Here is a 15,836-nt window from a genome sequence, read left to right on the forward strand (position 1 = left end):
AGGTGTTTTGCCTCATGGGAGAGAAGCAGAAGGCTGTTGACAAAAGTGGACAGTCCTGTGGAGTTACTGTTAACAGCACACGTTTTTAGCATGGACACTACAAGTTCTGCAAACAAAACTAGTCTTCTGTTGCCAAAACTCTCAAATACAGACACAGCTCAAGTGACAAGCAAAAGTTATTTATATGCTTACCTCCCATTCAAATAAATAGGTGTTAGAGACCTAAATACTTTTGATGTTCTGTGCTCTAATTTCTGTGTTTCAATGTCCTTCTGTAAACTGAACACACTTCTTTCAGTTGCCTTGTCCATTTCGGCTATAAGACCTTTTCCAACCCGGGACTGCTCTCATGACTGAGAGTGTATTAGCTCCTAGAACAATGGAGCACCGTTCTCATTTGGTACTACTGAAACTCTTATAGTGACACACTAGAAATGCTTGATTGAAGGTGACAGGGCACACTCATTTCTGAGCCTTCATTTTCAAGTGCTTATCACTTTACACATGCAAATATTCTTTTTAAATTAAGAAATATTTCTCTAAAACTGAAGGCAAAAGGCTTTTATAAAACAATCCAAAACATTCATGCTGTCTATATATACAAATTAACCCTACCAAGCATATTACACTATTATCCTGGAGACCAGGGCTCGGCCAAGAAACTGCATATTCAAATAAGCACTCATAGGAGGTTCTCAGTGGTTATTGTGCACGAGTGAGAACTGTAGGTCCAACAGCACAGTAAACATGGGGGTCTTTTTGAGCCAACATAACCCAGTTCTTTGATTTTAAGGCATGTTTTAAGCAAGGTCTAGTGTCCCAGGTATTTAAAGGATTTGAGTTAACAGGGAAGTGCAGCTAAGGGGGGGGAGGGGATTTTTGGTTAGGCCTGAATGAATGTGGAAGAATATAGTCACATTTATTTGGTATCTTTAAGAGAAAATAGCATGCAGATGCCTAAAGGAAATATTGTGAAAAACCTAAATTGCTTAAGAGTTACACTGATTGCATTGGAATTGAAGAACATGCTTAACATTAACTATCTGCTAAAGTGCTTTACTGAATTGGGGCCTTGAATTCAGAGCCATTGCAACAATTAGTTTTTCAGTGACGCTTCTTGCTTCTAATTAAAATGACTGCAGTTCATAAGCCTTTAGACTCCAAATAGTATATTTTGCTAGGAAAACTAAATGGAACACATTCCATAGCCTTTGTGATAGATTATTTAATCTAGCAAATTCAAGGGGTGCTATGTTCATTCCATGTCCATTTTCTCTTGTGGAGCGCTACAATGCCCTCGTTTATTATGTTCTGCTATGCAGACACTGCGAAATGGACTTTAAGTACAAAACTAGTTTTTGAGTTATTAAGAGTAAAAACCCAGGAGAGTCCTTAGGAATAAGCATTGCTTATATATTTCATATTTTCAATTTTAGCTTACATTTTTTTCCTCTATGCAATAAATGAATACATGTAAAACATACAGATTAATGGAAACAAACAAGGTATGAAGTCCTATCAGTTGTCTGCAATGCTATTTCAGAGAGGTAAAAAAGAAACCATGGTGATGCAACAGTTTGCTATGTCATATACTTAAGCTCTTCAGTTGTGACCTCCGGGTTCAAATTATAAATGTACATTTTTCATTTAAAAAAAAAAAATCAACAAAATGAAACCAGTATTCAAATTCACAGAACATGTTGATTGCACACAGGATATTTATATGTATTTCTCTTAACACATCCAGACAGTTTATCAGAATAACTAAAAAAACATTTACAGTTGCAGGCCTTTATTCAAACACAAGTGCAGTTAAATACGGGAATACATGTAATTGCTTTCTGATAGTCTAGAAAGAGACACTTTCAGATCACATACTCATTGTTCATTCTGACCTTAAAAATCTGTGAATCTACTGACACCATAAAAACCAATCCTTGAACATAAGTTGCCAGAGCACATGGACAACGCCCTCTTTCACAAACAACATTAATGCACAAATTCCAAAAAAGCAATTCTGCTCAAGGATTGATTCCAGTTAGAGAGTGACAGAGACCACATGCTGGTGTTGTTCCAGCAACTCCCATCAAACAATTGGCACTACAAAACTAATACAGAACTTCTTTAAAGATTCGCAGGAGAAATAAAATTAAGAAAATAACCTTTTGGACAACTCTGAGACACATCCTCATCTGGTGACTTCTCATAACAATTAAGTATAGACAGTTTACTTTTTCCTTAAATAACCACGAAATTAAACGTTAAAAAATGTATTAAAGCAAAATTTAGATCACAAAATTGTAATGCAAAATTTAAGAAATGAAAAAGTTAAGCTTCTTTTATTAATATGAAATCCCTCATATTGCACACGCTGCATAGTCAGTTAACATACAGATTAGGATTTAAAATATGTATTCTCAATATATGCAAATCAATATTACTTTACAGAGCATAAATTAATTTTCTTGATTTCTGTTCACTTATATCCTTTATGTTACATTAATAGTCTTTTAAATTTAGTAGTGATCTGTTTAATATTAAATCAGAAATAGAGACTTTTATATGACAAAATAAAGTAATGGAATCAAGATTTTGTATCATTTTAAGGTGTAGACATTCCTCTCCAGTCTGCAAAAGGTATCATATGCAATAACAGGACATGAGGTTGCATTGTCTTGTGTTTGACAAGTCTATCCTACTCTAAGGCAAATGAATTTAAGGACAGGTTTTTTGGATACTGGGAAAGCCCTCAACTCCCTCCCCACCACCGCTGTTCCCACTGATTATTGGACACCACTGGTTTAGATACTGTAAAGATTGCTGCTTCCCTCTCACAAAAGCCAGGAACCTTTCCTTACAGAGCCAAAGACTACACCTATCCTCACGAAACTGTCGGGGACTCACCAGAGCCGCTGCACGAGCTGCCTCACAGCTGGAACTGCCCCTGCGTTCGCCATACCATGCCTGGCTCCAGGCCAGACGCTGGTGCTGCAATGCACTTGTCCCACCAAGTGGGGGGCATGTCTACAGCTCTAAGGAGCAAGCTGCATTTTGCCACACCCTGATGTCCAGTTCACCACACGTGGTGAACACAAAGCGTACTGGACACCAGAGGATTAAACAGTGCTCTGTTTATGCCATGTAACAAGGCATGGGCTAGAGAGGCACTGCAGCTATTGATCTGCTGCCGCACTGATGCCTTGCCATTTACCTTAGTTCTACTCAAATAGAGGGAAAGACTAAATTCAAAAATGACGCACAAAGACTGGAATGTGCAAGTCAGTAAATGGGGATGTATTTCAGCTAGTATAATCTACACGTCAAAAAAACCCCATGATTACACTCAAACGCCTGAATTTTGGCACCTGACCTGTCAGTCTTCTTGCAGCAAGTTTCCCTGTGCAAGTACATTTTCAGCCTTTCCATGCTATTTGATGGGTTTCTTGCCAGTGATAATCAATTTATTCACGTACTCCTAAAGTGAGGTGACTGTTTTCTGTTATGGACCCAAAAAACTTTTTAATTAACCCATTTTTATTATGGATGGAAAAATATGAAATGTGAAAATTAGTTCAAAACAGTCACTAAATGTATCATATGGTTTCTAACCAACACAGGTGTAGATATGTACCTAAAAGAGGACTTTTTATTTACTCTGCATTCAGTCCTGGTTTCTAGTAATTATTTTCCTTGTACGTATGAGAAAGAAAGTGAGAAAAAGGTGCAAAGAACATTCAGTTTTATTAAAACGCACCCCCTATTTTGTCAGTGTAGCTTAACTGAATAGGTGGACATTTTTTTCCATTATATGCATTACAAAATTACATCTGTTTCAAAACCACTTTCCACATAGTTGCTGTTTTCAACAATGTTTTGCACTCAAGCTTTCTAGACATGAACACTGTAAACTTAAGCATGGTTAATGACAGATAAGTACAGAAAACCTGTTGAATGCTAACAAAACGGCATGGAAAAAAAAATCAGCATCCTCACTTTTGCAGAGGTTAAACACAGACTTCTCGTTTCAGAACTGTATTTATCAGCAAAGATGAAGACAATTAGAAACATGAAAGAAAAAGTTGCATGGAAGGAAAACTAGTTTGTAACAATATTTTAAGTAGTATTGTGTACTAATTTCATCAAGCATTAACTACGAATACATGAGGCAAAATCATAACTGGTGCATGATGTGTATTTAAAAAGGGTATGCAATGTGGTACATACATTTTTCCATTCTTGTTGGCGCACTGCACAAGAGGCCTAGTCTTCCGAAAAAGTGATGTGATCAGAGCCAAATGCAGAATTTTGCTCAGGAGCTTGGCCCAAAATCTGCTGAAAAGTACGGATGTGTCTCCCTTGACTCTGACAGGCTGTGCACCAAGCCCAAAACAGCAATGAAAAATGAAAGAGAGGGGTAGGGGAAGCAAGTTAACAATGCTGAACACAACCTTAACTCATACCTTTGTGAAACACACAAAATCACATATAGCTGTCAGCATGAAAGTTGGGAACCTTTTTTGTCTAACAGCAGCAATCTGGAGGGTGATTAATGTATTTGGTATATACATTTTATTCTGACATTATGTAGTTAGCAGAGTGAAGACATAATGGAACTTATGTAATTGAAGTATGGAGATATTACAGATACTTTTGTAAGTAGATCATTTACTTAATATGGATTCATTTTACTGTGTTGATTTCAAAAATATTTTTAACTGCAGACTATCTTTGCAACATCCTCAGCCATAAAACCACCATTCCAAGGCTGACTACAGGGGTACTGTAACACTGAATATATAGCACTGTTAGCCTGAAGGTTCTCTTCATAGGCGTGACTATCATGAAGATAACATTCACTTTAATATATGTTCGTGCATGGGGCAGGAACAAATGTCCTTTACTTTTCCCGGAGATAAAAACAGCTTGAACCAGCTATTCTCTTCCACAACTCAAGCAAAAGGACAGCATATACCCTTCCCCTTATGACCACTCTCTCTGCCACCCCACTCTCACTGTATGCTTTCCTTGAGGCATAGCAAGTGGGCCAAGGGGCTAAGATGTACCATACCTTTTACCTCTTCTATCTCTGAAGAACCAGGAGGGAGGGAGGGAGGGAGGGAGGGAGAGTAGGGTTACAGCTTTACATGTCTCAGAGAGGTACTACACTAGAGACGCACCTTAAAAGACACAATCAAGGAAGGTTTTGTACTCCTTCACCTCTGTGAGATAGGTAGTTACTGTTACAGGAATTGTCCACTTATCTTTCAGTTCATGGCAGTAGCTATTGTGCTGTCTGTACTATACATAGATATTTTTCACATCCCTCTGTCTATATGCAAACTGCAGTCTTCTAAAACCCCATGGATAAGACATGAAGGTGGTTTTGATACTGAATTAAGAATGAATGTATCTGATAATGTTACATTCTCACTATAACCAAGCTAACTGCTTAATGTTCACATTTCAAGTTCAAAGATGTGATGGGATGAAAGCTGTAACTTTCTATTGAAGCACCTTCCCACCTTTGCCTAATTCCCACCCACAAGGGCTTAGAGCTCACCATCTCTCTCACATTCCACCAGCAATATGTATTTTTATTTCTAGAACATATAGGTATTTTGACTCTGGTCACTTTAACCACAAAGGGAAGTTCAGGTGACCTACCTGTACTAGAAGGTTGTTTACTTTGTACAACAACATCTTTTAATCATTATTTTGACATTTAAAATTGAGGAATTATAAAAGAATATGCTGCTTTTGCTTTTCATATGCATGGTAATTTTCAGGCACAGCTGGAGACTTAAATACAATGATATGTACGAAAACATCCTGAAAAGCATTTGGAGATATTGTGTACAGGTGGATATCACAGCTAATAAATGATTTTTACAAAACTTCTTCCAAAGCAATGTGTGAATACTCAGTCCATTTTCTCCTCTTGGAAGTAATCTGCATTATTTATATATTCTTCCAGATGATCATATCTCTGTATACAAAATAAAAACCATGTCAATTAATCAAAGACAGCAACCAAATTAAGCAAATACATTGCTTATCGTGTCAAACTCAGTTCACAAATAAGTCTAGCAGCACTGATTCAGAAGCAGAGAAAACCAAAGCCTATTTTGTAAGTTTGGACCCACTCAGGTAATTTGTCCTGTGTGTTTCATGAAACTTTAAGAAATCAAAATAAGAAAAACTGATCCTGACACAGAAAGACTGGAGGCTTAGCCTCAAAATACATCTCATCTAAGTATCCTTCCATCACTTATTCATCTCTTTTGGTTTGCTTTTAAAAGGAGACCCCAGTACATGGATGGACTAGTGCAGCAGCACATACAAGAAATTAATATGTATTATAGTGTTACTAATGTTACATTAGCATTTTATGCCATTAATATGGGCTCATTTTTCCAAAAATATTCATGATTTCAAAATTTAAAGCAGGCCCTACTCTTTATATTGAAAGTTGTCTATTTAAGATAATCAAAAATGGGTCCATTCCACAAGAGGTGGCCAGATTGTCATATATTTAAATGGAGGAGAATAAATGGCAAAAGAATCTGAGAGAAAACAAGAAGTCATGTGGCACCTTCTCAACTAACAGATACCGAATCTGAATTTGCTTGGAAGTTTGAATTTGAAATCCAGTGGATGAGGGTCTACCAAATGAGTACATAAACAGGAAGTATTTTAAATGTCACAAGCAAAGCCCTCCTTTGTCTCCAATTTAATCTTTTTTCAGCTTAAAGATTTCCCTCCATTGGGTCAAGCTACTGGGCTTTTCTCAAAAGTCAAACTTACATATTGTGACTATTAATAAAAGTTCTCATTTACACTTATGTAACACTGATGCCTTCATATTATGATTTGAATTACACCTGTGCAAACCCAGAATTTTTAACTGTAATTGGAACCAGATAAACTATTTTGCTAGTGCTGTGGAACAGAATCCAGCTCCCCCATCTTACCTGTCCAGCAGCACTAAGACGACTGAAATTCTGTAAAGTACTTGCTTACTTTTGCGACTAAAATAAGACTGATTACTTGCATGAGCAGCTTCTTTTGAGTCGCTTTTCAGAGTAGAGCTGCACTTTATGGGAAGTTATTACAAGTCCTGCTTGGCTGATACCTACATTTTACCATCTTGGATGACCTACAGCAGACCACAAATGTACACATTCTTACAACTTGCTGATTAGTTAAAACATGGACATCTTATTTAGCACTGCTGTCATGACCTTCTTTGATACAAAGGAATTTTATCCAATGACAGATTCCACCATACCTTCTGAATCCAGCCACTCTCTTCCAAATCACTGAAAAGCCTATCAACTGTGTCTTTGACTGGCTCGTCCTGAAAGCCTTCTGCTTTTGTAACAGAGCAGCAGCGCTCATACAACTTGTATTTAAAATGTTTCAGATTGTGATAAACCCTTGTACGATTTGCACACACGCTGCCAACCTTCAACACCTATATAAAAGTGAACAAACTTGGTTACCTAAGAAAAATTAACATGCAACAATAAGAACAAATAAAAGGGATGATTAAGCCAACTGAGTATTCTGAAATAATGAATTAAGCAACCTTTGATATTATGATTTACTTCATTTTATATGCAACGTATCCCACACACCGTTTGCATCCCAACACAGTTCCATCTGCCCTTGTTCCTCAAGAACCACCATTCTCAGTTGTGCAGAAGTGAAATGTTGCCAGTGAAACTACCTGACCAACACTGTAACCAAATCCCCAGCAATGCTTAAACTGAGGTTTGGAGGACATTTGATTAAATCCTTTTTGGTTCGTATTTACTACCTGCTGGAATCATAATATCTACCCATTTCAGCATTCATGGAGTTAAACTCTATGAGAGGAAGTCTGGATTTATAAAGAATAAAAGCTCAAAACCCTAAAAAGCAAAAGCTGTATCAGGGTCATACTAAAGAAGCCCAACGATTTTGGACATTCAGGGGGAAAAAAAAAATCTCCAGAGATACACCAAATCCACATAAATGCATGTGAACATTTTTCTTGCTAAACTTTATAGATGATACTGATTTTACTATAACTACAATACACCCAGTGTGTGTGATGGGCAAGTTAGCAGCATCATGGGAACCTGAACCCTTGCATTCCACACACAATTTTTCACCTGTGAAGCCTCTGAGATGCAGATACAGATTTTGCATTTGATGGCCTTGTATATTTAACAGTATGTGATTCATAGTGATACTTACAGGTATGCACATGGTAAGTATGCATGCATATACAGAGTTATGCAGATTTTAGCTATAGTAAAATATACCTACTGGCAAGTATACAAATACTAATTAAGTAGCTGCAACAGATTTTATACAAAGCTGACATTGATGTAGAATGATTATGTTCAGGTAAACGTGTGTTGCTCATAATGAATGAAATTCACCATGAGAATCCCTGCATCCTTAAATCTATCTTGAAATCACAAGTGGAAGTAATGGGTAGAGTAACACCTCAGAGTATGCTTAGGCACCCATTCTGTTCTACCAAAGGGAACTTCATGCTAGATCGATATAGGTGGATGTTCTGAATGGCTATTAGGAGAGGGATTTACCCGCTGCAGCAGGGATAGATATGTCAGCCTACAGGTTAGAGTAAATCCTCAGGGGAAAAAAATAGAAAGAAATAGATTTCACTTTAGGGCTGTGGTTTTCAACCAGGGTACTCCAGGAATTTGCAGAGGAGTTTCAGGAGGAGGGACATCAACAGATCTAGGTGTTTGCTTAGTTTTGTAGTCTATTGTAACAAGCAATAATGAAGACAGTACAAACTAAATTTCAGACAATAACTTCTCTGTAAGAATTTCAGTATATGGGACTAATTTTACCTTTGTGAACAAACCCAGAAAACTTCACTCTCTACAGAAGAGGCTGGTACATGCTTTTATGTTTTCTGCAATTACTAGGTAATAGATTCATTTTCAATAGACTTCTCTGTGATTTCTGTCTTTACATGTACAGCTCCTCAGGTAAGGTAAATGTACAAAACTTCAGCAAAGTGAATGGAAACACACCAATTTAGGATGAGTTCCAAAGTGTTCAGCATCATTATACACTCATCCATCGTTTAACAAGTACTTTACTTACAAATACTCGCTAAAATGAGGGGGACACATACCTACCTTTTTTCACTAAATGAGTGAATTTCCCCAACTTACATGAGCCAACTGCGGGGTCCCTGGCTGGGGGACGGGGAGACCTACAGCCCTGCGGCTGGAGCCTTCTTCCTCCCTTCTCTTAGACGTGCAGCTGTCTGACAGCCCTGCGGCTGGAGGAAAGAAGGAGAAAGCTCTGAGCCTCGTTCCCCCCCTGCACTGGTGGGAATGTGAAACTGGCCAGTCATGAGCTAATCAGTTTCCTGGTCCCACAAGCCATAGGGAGACTGGAACCAGCCTGCCCCTCATTCCCAGCTCCTGCCACTCTGGGAGTTAGGAAACTGACCAGCCCTGGTGGTTCCTGGCTCCCCTCCCCTAGCAGGAAAATTCGAGTTATGCAAGGATTGCAGGAATAACCCCTGGATAACTCAAGGGTTTACTGCATTAGTCCCCCCAGCCCTGCAGACCTCACCCTTGGCCAGGGTTTAACCACATTGGCAACTACCACACTGGCAACCAGAAGACTTGGTACAGATAATAATAGTGTGCACAGCAGTGAAGCAAAAAAAAATTGACCTCTGTAATGCTACCCTACGTGCGACATCTTGGCCTAACCAAGGAGTGCATAGGAAAGAAAGAGAAGGCTATGCACAGGAAACAAAAGAGTCACTGGAAACCCAAGTAAAATAGCAACCATACCCACTGGCAATAGGTATGAAGAGGGAAAAAAACTGCACTTGTTACAGAAACAATTAAATGGGGCATGCTGGGTGCAGAAGAAAGGGCTGAAGTGAAGTTGCTTTTTAAAAGAGTTACATAACACCATTCATTCTGATCCACTGAGGATGCACTGACTTTTCTTTAAGTCACTTATTTTCTTAAAACGCCAGATTAGCATTGCACTGGGCTCTTGCAATTGAGCAAAATGCCATGATAGCAAAGACAGGACACTTGGGCCAATAGGCTGCATATGAAATATCCAGTACTGCACCAGTGAGTAACACCTAATACTGGCTTGAACATGGAACACATCCTAGGAGAAAGGATGTAGTGTGGGCAACTTCCAAGGCAGCACTGCTGTTAACAGCAGCAAAATGGGGGCAAATCTAATGCTATGTAACCCTACCATGGTTAAGAGTTAAAGGAAAAAGGAAAACATTAACTTCAGGTTTTTTAATATTGATTAGACTAAGCCAGACTGAGAAGATGAACTGCAATGAAAAACTACTCTATAAATTCAACTCGACATTTTATGTCTGTTCCATTTAAAATGGCCTGTGCTCTTAACTCAGATAACAGGCCATCACGAGGCTTTACAATAAGGATGAGTAGTGTGGAAACATCAAAAGATTATGTTGCAGAGATGTGCAATCATGCCGAGAGGCCAGGGATTAGTCTAGCTACAAAGTCTTGTCTTGTTACCAAGCTTCACTCAGGGCATAGTCAGCAGCCGGTGATTACTAAAGATCGCATAACAGGTAAACTGCTCCTGAAAAGAATGAAGGAACTGTATATATTGATTCTGGCTCAGCTCAAGGCCTAGCAAAAAGAGTTTGAGTGCAAAGGGTCAGCTGGAACTGATTATGATTCTAATTCAGAGGTCAAAAACCTGCTGGATGGGCTTGAAGAACTGGAAACATAATTAGGAACTCCACTTGGAAAATGGGTAATACCTTACATACTTAGTATCCATATAATTTACCGTTTTAGGATATGTTAAACCTATAATACGATTGCCCTCAAAATAAGTATACTGTGTCTGTGCTGGTTGGTTGCTCACTAAGAGCATGAAATGTAGGGGCTAGATTCAGGTCAGACCTCCTGGGACAATCACAGTGAACTACAGCAGGACTGAAAGTCTAAATCCATTGTCTGTAGGTCTAGACTGGGGTGTCCAGCACATGGCCCATGGGTCAGAATTCAGCCTGGGGAGCCGGCAGTGGTGTCACTTTTAAAAGGTGGCAGTGTGGCTCTCAGGGCTCCAGTGGTGCTGCTCTGCATGGCTCTCAGGGCTCTGGAGTGGCACCAGCTCTGGTGAGTCACCAGGGATGGGATGTATAGGGTGGTACCTGGCTGTAGGGAGTGGGGTCTGGGGTTAAGCCTGGGGGCAGCTTAGGCGTTGCGGGGGGGACATTTAAGCCTGGGTGTGAGGTTGAGGCGGTCTTGGTCTATTTTGTGTTCATCCCCTGGAACATGTAAAAAATTGCCAGGGGCCCCCAATAAAAAAACGTTGGATACCCTTGGCCTTGACCTAATGGAAGTGGAGCCATCACCACCAACTGAGGGATGATGGCTGAAAACTGAAGATAAAGAGGCACACTTGAACAGACAACAAACAGGGCAGAAAGGCAGTTAACCCTGGAACCATGACATTCTTTTCTGATTTTTGAGGGGGGTGTGGGGGCTTAAATAGGAAATGGACATTGCAACCTTGTCTTGGATAATTCTTAAACTCACAGAGGTAAGTGGGGCACATCTTTCATATATGGACAATGGACTGGTTCAGATGTCTGCAGCAGGAGATCCCTGTGCTTCCTAGAGCAGAAATACAATTTTTACAGTTGGACCTTAACAAACTCTTTGACTTTGTCCTCACAGGTCATTAGGATTTATTGCTGTTCTCTGGCAGATGGAACAAAAGAGGAAAACCAGATTCAGGGACTTGCTCCCATCATACTGGAATCTGTTAATTATCTCAAATCTGTTAACTATCAAAGTCTACAAGACATCTATTTTCTCAGATTTTCAATGAGTTGCAATTTGGTTTAAATTTTGTGGATTGAAGTAAAGCTGAATAGGTTAAACTAGCTGAACGGGATTAATTGCTTTATTTTTAAATATGCATGCAAATATCTAGTACTTTGGAGTATAGAATCATAGAACACTAGCACTGGAAGGGACCTCAAGAGGCCATCAACTCCAGCCCCCTGCCCCAATGGCAGGACCAAGTACTATCTAAACCATCCCTGATAGACATCTATCTAACCTGTTCTTAAAAATCTCCAGCGATGGAGATTCCACAACCTCCCTTGGCAATTTATTCCACTGTTTGACCGCCCTGACAGTTAGGAACTTTTTCCTAATGTCCAACCTAAACCTCCCTTGCTGCAGTTTAAGCCCGTTGCCTCTTGTTCTATCCTCAGAGGCCAAGAAGAACAAGTTTTCTCCTTCCTCCTTATGACTCCCTTTTAGATACCTAAAAGGTTGTTTCAAACATGTAGGTGGTTTCAAACATGAATTTTAGATGCGAGTTTTGCAATTTACATGTCTAATATGTTGTTGAAATTTTTTTTTTAAAAGCTATGAAAGGTATGGATTAAAAAAATACAAGAAATTACCTATAAAATCATATTCAGGTAATTGAATAGAGAAAACTCTACCTATACTTATAAAAATGCTGATATTCTGTAAAACAGTGTTTTTGGAGTAGACTTCCAGAAAGTATACATCAACCTGAGATGATGCATGAAATGTTTTAATTTTGTTTTATAGTAGGAATACAAACACACATATTATATACATAATGTTTTCACCAGGCACTGGTCAATCAATAATTGCTACCCAGACACTATTCCTAAGGTTTCAGGCTCCAATAAAGTGAACCAGCACTGCAAGGAACCTCAAGAGGTCATCAAGTTCAGTTACCTGCACTCATAGCAGTACAAATAACCATCTACAATAGATGATCCCTAACAAATGTTTGTCTAACCTGTTCTTAAATGCTTGAGAATCCACAAGCCCCTAGGTAACTTGTTCCATTGCTTAACCACCCTGACAGTGAGGAATGGGTCACACAACAGATCCCTGAAGAACCCCACTTGTTATGCCCTTCCAGCATGACTGTGGACCATTGATAACTACTCGCTGAGAATGGGTATCAAATCAGTTGTGGACCAACCTTACAGGAGCACCACCTATTTTGTATTTCCCTAGTTTATTGATAAGATCATGTGAGACTATCAAATGCTTTACTAAAGTCTAGGCATACCACATCTACTGTTTCCCCCTTATGCATAAGGCTTGTTATTGTATCAAAGCTATCAATTTGGTTTGACATGATTTGCTCTTTACAAATTCATACTGACTGTTACTCATCACTTTATGATCTTCCAGATGTTTGCAGATGGATTCTTTAATTATTGGCTCCATTATCTTTCCTGGCACAGAAGTTAAACTGAGTGGGCTGTAGTTTCCTGGGGTGTTCTTTATTTCCCTTTTTACAGATAGGCACTATATTTGCACAGTCTTCTGGAATCTCTTCCATTACCATAACTTTTCAAAGATGATAGCTTATGGCTCAGATACCTCCTCAATCAGTTCCCTGAGTATTCTAGGATGCATTTCACCAGTCCCACTGACTTGAAGATATTTAACCTAAGTAATTTTAACTTGTTCCTTTCCTATTTTAACTTAACTCTGCCACGAAGCCTCTAGGGGTTCCACACCAGTCCTAAACTCAGATATAGGAGGAGGGTCGGTCAGATGTTTTACAATCAGCGCATTGACACTCAACAATATGAATGAAATCTGATGCCAGTACAACTAGCTGATAAAAGATGCCAGCTGAGATATCACCTGGATAAAAAAGGTCTGCGATATCAATCGAGCGATTGGTGTTGGGTCGATAAGTTGGCCACCAAAAGAAAATTACAACTAACGCATAAACTATCGATCAGAATGTAGAATGTCCAAACGCTGTGGGCAACTGGAAAGTTAAAGCTGCTTCAAAAGGAAATGGAGAGATAACGATGGGATATACTTGGGCTGGTGGAGATGCACTAGACAGCATTGGGAGAGATGTGTGTCGCAAAGTCATTTGGTCAGGGAACAAAACAAAGCATGAGGCAGGAGTCAGATTCTTTCTTAACAAAAGAGCTAGAGGAGCATTCTTAGGATACAAACCATTGAGCGAGTGTGTGATGGTAGCGAGATTCAAAGCAAAACCGTTCAACATCTCAGTCATTGGCTACGTCTACACGTGCCCCAAACTTCGAAATGGCCATGCAAATGGCCATTTCGAAGTTTACTAATGAAGCGCTGAAATGCATATTCAGCGCTTCATTAGCATGCGGGCGGCAGCGGCGCTTCGAAATTGACGCGCCTTGCCGCCGCGCGTCGCATCCAGACGGGGCTCCTTTTCGAAAGGACACCACCTTCTTCGAAGTCCCCTTATTCCCATGAGCTCATGGGAATAAGGGGACTTCGAAGTAGGCGGGGCCCTTTCGAAAAGGAGCCCCGTCTGGACGCGACGCGCGGCGGCAAGGCGCGTCAATTTCGAAGCGCCGCTGCCGCCCGCATGCTAATGAAGCGCTGAATATGCATTTCAGCGCTTCATTAGTAAACTCTGAAATGGCCATTTGCATGGCCATTTCGAAGTTTGGGGCACGTGTAGACACGGCCATTCAGGTGTAAGCACCCATGTTAGATAGTACGGAGGAAGAGCTTGAACCATTCTGTAAAGACTTGACAAAGACACTGGAGGAAACACTGAAGAGTGATGTGTTGAACATCAGAGGAGAACGGAATGTGAAGGTGAGAACAGATAACAAAAGGTTGGGAGAAAGTCATGGGAAGGTTTGGATACAGAGAAAGAAACGAACAAGGTGAGAAAGTACTACAGTTTGCTACGGAGCACAAGATGGTGATCCACAATAAGAGATTCCAAAAAAAGGACTGTAGGAAGTGGACACGGTGATTGAATGATGGGAAGTCCAAGAACATGATAGATATGATTTTGATAAGAAGATAGGCAACATCAGAATAGCAGTGCTGAACTTTCCAAGGAGTGGCTATGGATTCGGACCACAACCTAGTCATTGCTAACATCAAGATGAAACCCAAGGACAAAGTATAAGACACAGTTCAAGAAATGAAGAGATGTGGCAAGGAAGAAATAGGGAATACATACAGAGCAGCACTCAGAGAGATGATCAGGAATGTGGGCACAGAGGAAAACCTAGATAAGAGAGTCCAAGTGATAGCCATGGAGATAAGAGGCACAGAGGCAATTGAGCAGAGGGTTCCTTAAGAAGAGAAGATCAATAAGTAGCGGATTACACAGGAGATGCTAGAGTTGGTCAAAAAGAAGAGAGCACTGAAAATCGGAAGAGATTATCTTTGAAGATTCTTGGAGATCGGGACAGATCCCGGATGACTGGAAAAAGGCAAACGTAGTGCCCATCTTTAAGAAAAGGAAAGAAAGACAACCCAGGGAACTATATACCAGTCAGCCTTACCTCAATCCCAGGGAAAATAATGGAAGAGATTCACAAGGAATCCATTTTGGAGCACCTGGAAGAGGGGAAAGTGATCAAAAAGTAGCGAACACGGATTCACCAGGGGCAAGTCCTGCCTGACCAATCTGATCAGCTTCTACGATGAGGTAACAGGCTCTGTAGACATGGGGAAGTCAGCGGATGTGATATGCCTTGACTTCAGCAATGCTTTTGATACAGTCTCCCACAAGAAACTAAATCACTCTGTACTGGACAGGGAAAGACTGAGGCTACGTCTACACTAGCCCAAAACTTCAAAATAGCCATGCAAATGGCCATTTCGAAGTTTACTAATGAAGTGCTGAAGTACATATTCAGCACCTCATTAGAATGCCAGCGGCCGCAGCTCTTCGAAATTGACACGGCTCGCCGTCCAGAGAGGGCTCCTTTTCGAAAGGACCCCGGCAACTTCAAAAAGCCCTTA

General features: G+C 40.0%; 1 protein-coding gene across 9 annotated transcripts in view; it reads right to left on the reverse strand.

The window, feature by feature from the left end:
• Nucleotides 1-1,387: 1,387 nt before the first annotated feature.
• CCDC82 (coiled-coil domain containing 82) overlaps nt 1,388-15,836 on the reverse strand; it is a 28,726-nt gene continuing 14,277 nt past the window's right edge. For 4 of the 9 annotated variants that reach the window (XM_074984414.1, XM_074984432.1, XM_074984422.1 and 1 more), the window contains 3 exons: nt 9,201-9,310; nt 7,289-7,474; nt 1,388-5,986 (listed from right to left, as the gene is read on the reverse strand). In XM_074984414.1, the coding sequence (XP_074840515.1) occupies nt 5,921-5,986; nt 7,289-7,474; nt 9,201-9,310 (362 nt within the window). In that variant the 3' untranslated portion in view covers nt 1,388-5,920. Of the gene's footprint in view, nt 5,987-7,288; nt 7,475-9,200; nt 9,311-15,836 lie in introns of those variants that run through there. The other 5 variants (XM_074984464.1, XM_074984456.1, XR_012644020.1 and 2 more) reach the window with 4 other exon arrangements.

This window comes from Carettochelys insculpta, chromosome 1 (assembly GCF_033958435.1).
Source record: "Carettochelys insculpta isolate YL-2023 chromosome 1, ASM3395843v1, whole genome shotgun sequence".
Classification (NCBI taxonomy): domain Eukaryota; kingdom Metazoa; phylum Chordata; order Testudines; family Carettochelyidae; genus Carettochelys; species Carettochelys insculpta.